This window comes from Pseudorasbora parva, chromosome 17 (genome assembly GCF_024679245.1).
Source record: "Pseudorasbora parva isolate DD20220531a chromosome 17, ASM2467924v1, whole genome shotgun sequence".
NCBI classification, from domain to species: domain Eukaryota; kingdom Metazoa; phylum Chordata; class Actinopteri; order Cypriniformes; family Gobionidae; genus Pseudorasbora; species Pseudorasbora parva.
This window is the reverse complement of record NC_090188.1, coordinates 38,446,985-38,453,608: the sequence shown is the minus strand read 5'-3', so window position 1 is coordinate 38,453,608 and position 6,624 is coordinate 38,446,985. Positions and strand designations below refer to the sequence as shown.

General features: G+C 40.3%; 1 protein-coding gene across 2 annotated transcripts; it reads right to left on the bottom strand.

Annotated features, from left to right (window-relative positions):
- Window positions 1–2,197: 2,197 nt before the first annotated feature.
- LOC137044881 (serine/threonine-protein kinase pim-2-like) lies at window positions 2,198–5,692 on the bottom strand. Of its 2 annotated transcripts, XM_067421249.1 has the most exons (10): window positions 5,532–5,692; window positions 5,033–5,302; window positions 4,597–4,887; window positions 4,225–4,431; window positions 4,003–4,097; window positions 3,822–3,872; window positions 3,240–3,621; window positions 2,959–3,138; window positions 2,614–2,759; window positions 2,198–2,373 (listed from the first exon to the last, which is right to left on the bottom strand). In XM_067421249.1, exons 1-9 carry the CDS (start codon window positions 5,563–5,565, stop codon window positions 2,620–2,622), a joined length of 1,650 nt encoding a protein of 549 aa, XP_067277350.1. In that variant the 5' UTR covers window positions 5,566–5,692; the 3' UTR covers window positions 2,198–2,373; window positions 2,614–2,619. The 2 variants fall into 2 exon arrangements, with proteins under 2 accessions (XP_067277350.1, XP_067277352.1); XM_067421251.1 differs by lacking the exon at window positions 2,614–2,759 and having other exon boundaries at window positions 5,532–5,689.
- Between the last annotated feature and the right edge of the window lie 932 nt (window positions 5,693–6,624).

Here is a 6,624-nt window from a genome sequence, read left to right as displayed (position 1 = left end):
ACTAGTCACAATCACATTGTAGATATCTGGAACTGGAATTATGACTAGTCAAAACTGATTTATGACTAGTATGCGAAGATGTATTTAATGCTAAAACGGCTTGCCATAATATCAGGACATCTCTATGTGGTACATGTTATACACTAACTATATAATATGCTTAGCGACTTGTGTTATTTACATATTTATACTTGAATTATATCGTCGTATTTTTGTCTTTCAAGGTGTACATGTGGGAAGTGCAGTTGTGCACGTGTGTGTGTGTGTGTTTACGCGTGGTTTGTGTAGACAATTGTAGTAAGCGGACTGGTTTTGCACGGCAGGCTAGTGTTTACATAGAAAGACATGGAATAGTAGCACATTTGAATGAAGAAGCGCGCTTATTTAGTTCAACATATTTCCCCACTCTTTGTGTATTGTTGTTTGGAGTGCTTTTACAATACACAAACATAAAGTTACACAAATAGTGGCCAGCTAAACAAATGTACACGCACTACACATCGCATGCTCCATTGATCAATTCACTATACGTGATCATGTTTTGGCTACTTGATAAGCATTGGCAATAACACAGACATTTGAAGCAGTCTCACTCACCGCCTGCGGTTCTAACGTTGGGACCTTTATCGTTGGGACTGCTCCATCCTTCAGCATTAGGCGATCGGAAAATCCGGCGTCGAGCTGGGCCTTGTTTATGAAACAGTCGGCACCGAAATGCAGCGAACAGACATAAACCTTTGCGCAACTCAGTTGCTGATCCAGAAAAGCAAATTCCATCCACTGTTGCCTTAACGCGGGGTTTTTTGGCAATCTGTACAGGACTGTCTTGGTCTGGCAACCAAAAACGCACTTTTTTGGTGACATTGTTAATTTCTTGAAGTCACATCACCTGTGCAGCGCAGCAAGCCAGCGCTTTGATGGGCGTAGCCTGTTGCTTTCGCTCTCTCCCTCTCTCTCTCTCTCTCTCTCTCTCTCTCACGCTCTTCCGGTAGAATTGTCCGTACGGCCCATACAAGGAAATTACGAAATTTTAACGTCAAGTGGACCCATGAACCAAAAAAACTTGCCGAAACTTATGACTAACCGGAAGTAGTATTTTTGACAAAGAAATACTCCCATCAAACGTCCACCTTAACTTTTGAAACTTTGTCCATGTTTAGTATGGGATTCCAAGTCTTTAACAGTGTAAAAAGATCAGTATGCATGAAACAGCATTTCACCCCCCCTTTAACATTTGATGTGGATGTACATCGAGTTGTAGCCTATAGCTATAACGGAGGCAACAACTGCATCTGATAAAATGTGCGCTGTAGCATGATATTACGATATTTATTCAAAAGCAGATTGTGGAGATGTTTTAATCACCCACAAGCAAAAATCATGATATCTTCATAGGGAACCATGGGAAATTCAAGCATGTCTTTGCGGGCTATAACACACATGAGGAGCGGACCTCCTGTTCTTCAGCGGATTCTTCAGCCTTTTCTCACAGCAGCTGGAGTAATTAAACTTATCATTTTGATGGCGGATTGTAAAAAGAGTAAAAGACCCAAACGACAATCATCAGAGATAACTGGAGATTCACCCTTGGTCAAAAGCACAAGATTGGACTGTACGGAAATTGAAATCTACGCTAGAAAACAAATACAGTGACGCAGTGCTATGCTGTTAACATTAACAATTAGAAAACGAATTATACGAGCTAAGACTAAGTAGTTGTTAGATTTAATCACCGTTGGTAGAGTGAATAATTGTAATGCTTTTTTTCTCAGTTGGTCAGAAGTGTGTGTGTGTGTGTGGGGGGGGGGGGTGTGCTTGTAATATTTGAGAGAGAAAAACTGCAAACTTCAAACCTGGGTCTGAGTTTTGAGAGGAATTTAGATTTTGCCTCTTTCCCTGATTTTTGGTAACTGGTTACGCATGCACTTAAACATTAAGATACTTGGAGTTTATCGCTTTTCCTCTTCCGCTCTGCCTTACAACACTCTTGTCAAAGAGAGCGAGTAAAATCATTTAGCCAAGGCTGAGCGGGGCCTTTCCCTCAGCTTTCCTGGGCTTAACGGGAGCAACAGAGTCTACAGAAATGGAGCAGGATTCAGTAAAAACCTGTTTAATTCGTCAAAGAGATTGATTGGTCATTTATAAAACACTACATAAATAAAGATGGGTTGTCTTAGCAGAAATGACTTTTAAAACAAAGCAAAAGTGTCTGTGATGAGTTGATGTCTTGGATCTCTCGTGTTCTTGCTCAGACGTGGGCCGGCTCTGATCTCTGGTGTGGCGGCTCGAGTTCTGGCAGGTCGAGGTCAGACTTCAGGCTTCGGCTCAAGTCTCCAGCTCAAGCCCTTCACCAAGGACAGCAAGTGGTATTTCCTAATACAAAGATTAGATGAACATGTCAACTCATGAAGGTTTTTTAGAGCTGATTTACAACAGAACCGAATTCTTGCGATTGAATCAATGATTGTGTTATTTTCCTGTTTATTACTGTGAAGCCGCTCTGAAACAATCTGTATTGTATAAAGCGCTGTATAAATTAAACTGCACTACAAATAATCCAGAATTGAAGATAAATGATAATAATCCTACTCTGTCTGTTACACTTCCTCACACCTGAAATCACTGATCGAGTAAATCTCCTGATCTTCTCCTGAACTTCTCCAGATCATTTCTAATCCATTCATGTTGTAACATCTGCTCTAACGTCGGCCGTTTCGTTGGATCCCGGGCTAGGCACTGTCTAATCAGATCACTGCATTCTGTGCAAATTTTATTAAGGAGAAAGCTGGTTAGTCATGACCATGTGACACGAATGTTGGAAAACAGCATCTGATGGACAATAAACTCAACGTATTTAAACATGAAAAATCTTACATACTTCACCTTTACCTGTTTCTGTTCAGAGATTTTTTTGCTTTATGTGTGTGTTTATCAATGTTGTCAATATTTTTCACTCACCTTTGGATAAGTTGGAGTTCTGAAATGTAACTTTGGCTTGTGTGATGTCCGTTCTGTTGCCAAAGGGAGAACGTGCGTTCACCATCTCGAACAACAACACTCCTAGAGCCCAGACATTTGTTGGGACGGCGTGGAATCGAGATTCTGTGAAGACTTCAGGTGGGCAGTAAGCCTGTATTCCTGTAAGCAACACATTTGCACATTGTTGAGCAATTTTTTTCAAAGCGTCAAATAATCAGAAAGTCACTACATCCAGGTTTCCAGACTCCAAAAATACTCACCACGGTATATTTTTCTCTCGTAGCCATCAGCACTAAGTAGCTGACCGCAGCCGAAGTCTATCAGCTTGAGCTCTAACGTGTTTGTCTTCACCAGGAAATTCTGTGCATGAACGTCATTATGAAAGACGCCATGCTCGATGCAGTGTTGTACTGCCAGCACAGCCTGTCGCATGAGGACCCGTGCTGTAGTTTCATCCAGTTGAGGATCCCGAATGATGAAGTCCAGCAAGCTCTCGCAGGGTTCAGGGAACTCCATTATGAGACTGAATGTCCGAGGATGTTCAAACCAGTCGTATAATTGTATGATGTAGGGGCTTATGGGTTCTTTCCTCATCATAAGCAGCAGCGCCACTTCTGTAACGAGAGGTTCGGGATGGCCAGGCTAGAGGAAAGTAGAAGACAGAAGGTTAGCTGGGTAAAAATCGGAAGAAAACTTTTCTTTGATCTTTATAGATACGATCATCAGAGCCTTTCCAGGTTTATTGATCTATTACATTTACACCTAATGCTTCCTCCAGGTGTATTGACTACAGTAATCAGCACTTAAACAACAAATACTCAATCAACTTTAGACCAACTTACAATATCAAGATAACAATTATTGTCAATTTTGCGCATCTGCTTGATGGCAACCTGCAAAAAAAAAAAAAAAAGTGTTCAGTAACAGTGTTCAACCACCTGACTTTGGACATAACATTTATGATTTGAGCATCTAAGTATTAACCCATCTGAATAAATATGTTTTGATGCAAGATTGCTTTACCTTTTTGCCATCAAATTTCCGAGTTCCCTTGAACACTCTTCCAAATCCTCCGGATCCAATCATCTCGCCCACGTGATAGAGAGTCTCAAAGGAGTCTGAAAAAGAAAATATGAGAAATATATGAGTTTGCTACATCCTTTGTTTTATATGAAAAAATTCAGTTCAAACAAGACGATAATACTGTTTAGAACAATGTTGGAGAAATAATGTCTGCAGACTGACCATTATTTGGTTTGACTCCAGCGTGATCGGGATCAGGTGATGATGGACCAGGATCAGGCTCTGGCTCCAGATCCGCTGGAGGAACAAAAGTCTCCACAACATCCACAGCACTGAGACAACAGCAAAGGAGCGAACGCTTCATAGCCTTCCACGCGTTCCTGAGGAAAGGACCAACTCCTTTCCTCTTCCTACATACTGAAGGTTTTTCTGACATGAAGAAAACAAAACTGAATTATTACAAACATCTCTGACGTCAAATTAGGCAATCATAAAATTAAATAGACTTACATTTTACTGTTAAAATGGTTACCAGTAAAGTTTAATTCATTGTGGCTGTACACTTTACACCGCCCAGCTTTATTTGAGTCTCACCTGTTGAGCTCTTGTTCACTGGTGAAGCCTCCGTAAGGCCATGTGAAGTCTCCGCTGGCTCGACGGGAACTTGACCTGGCAGCGGAGGGCACGTCCACTCTTCCAGGCTGTCGGACCTGGACAAAGAACAGTCGCTGCAACTGCCCTGTTCGCTTCGGCTGTCTGATCTATCGCCACTCCACCTCCAGTCGACGATGTACGAGCCTCTGCTGCTGAGGCTAAACGTCTCTCTACAGAACCGCCGCACTATAATGTCCTCAGAGAGGGACAAAGATGATGTGGACATGATGCCTGGTGAAGACATTTTTTATAATATTAATAATCAATGTCAGTAGTCACATCAAATTGTAACTTCATTTTTTTTACACTTTCTATTTTCAATAACACATTATATGTTAACTGAGCCATAACTTCATTAATAAAAACCTTTTCTGACCTCTGCGAAAGCGTTTGGATGGAGTGGACGGGTGTCCATCATCTTGGCTCCGCCGGCTGCTGCTCTGCCACTCGCTCCTCCTGTCAGTCGGACCTGCGGACACAGAAAACTCAGAAGACAGAGCTGCTAAATGTGAAGGAAGCTCCAGGATCGGTGTGTGGGTCGGGTCTGGCAGCGGATCCTGATCACGGTCATCAGAACCGGGTCTCCAAACCTCCTGACCAGCCGTCTGAGAGAAGGCGGCTCTCCTGGATCTGGAGCGGCCTGAGGCTGGAATATTTCATCACATAGTTAGTCATGTTTTAATAATGATCAATATCAATGTCAGTGGTCAATTAAAAGTTGATTTCAGGAATCAAATACACGTGATCACTTTGCTGGCAAAATTGGGGGATCAAATGAGTTACCTCACACAATTTTCTTCACAATAATATAGTCAATCATTGTACAACATCATAACATAAAATCCCATAAACAAATGAAAAACTAAAGCCCTCACCTCCTTCTTCAGCCATCATATGAGCCATCGACATCCTCCTCCAATCTGCAATAAAAACAATACAAAACACACAACAAAATACAATACAACACAATACACTCTCCTCAGAAATACTCCTCTCAGAAAAGAAAAACAAAAAATAAACAAAACTCGAGAAAAGTTTAAAATAAGAAAAGAACAAGAAGACAAAAGTATCCTTCGAAATAATAAGAACTAACGTTACTCAAAACTCAGAAATATAACTGTGTAAAAAAAGTTAAAGGATATATGCTCCGATGTTTTTCCAGAATAAAAGTCTCGTCTCAGGAATCTCAGCTTCAAAATCTCAAGATCGCACAGAAAATATTCTGCAAATGTTTGTGAATTCGCCTCGTCTCTCTCAGCAACAGATCGCGATCGGTGCGCATGTAGATGAGTCAGAATTCATAACACGCGTCGCCATAGCAACTAAAACTACAATCACTATATGAGCAGAGCGCGTGACCGCGCATCGACCTGAACACATTTATTGAATAGTTAACAACTTAATTTCGACGATTTATTTAATAAAAAGTTTGAACCTGTTTAATGACTCAGTTCAAAGCTTTGATTCAGTGATTCCTCTGCATCATCATAACTCAGAAATGCTAGATGTCTCTGCATGCATCAAAATGTTTTGGTAAATAATTTATTTATGTTTTACTATATATTGCTATATTATTGCATATTAATACAATGGTTATATAATGTTTCCTTTTTAGTTATTATTTTAACTTATTATAAGAAGAATTATCTTATTATTTAAGTTCTTATATTTATTAATATTTAAAGGGTTAGTTCACCCAAAAATGAAATTGATTGTTAATGACTCATCGTAATGTCGTTCCACACCCGTAAGACCTCCGTTCATCTTCAGAACACAGTTTAAAGCTACACTGTGTAACTTTTTTAGTTTATTCTTAGCTAAAAAAAAAAAACTTAGTTATTTCAAAAATATGTCCTCATCAGGGGCGTTTTTAGGATTTTCATTTTAGGGGGGCTTAGCCCCCATTGAGGGTAGCCTATGGAAAAACAATTCACACTTTAGTTTGGGGTCCAAATTGTGCTATTAACT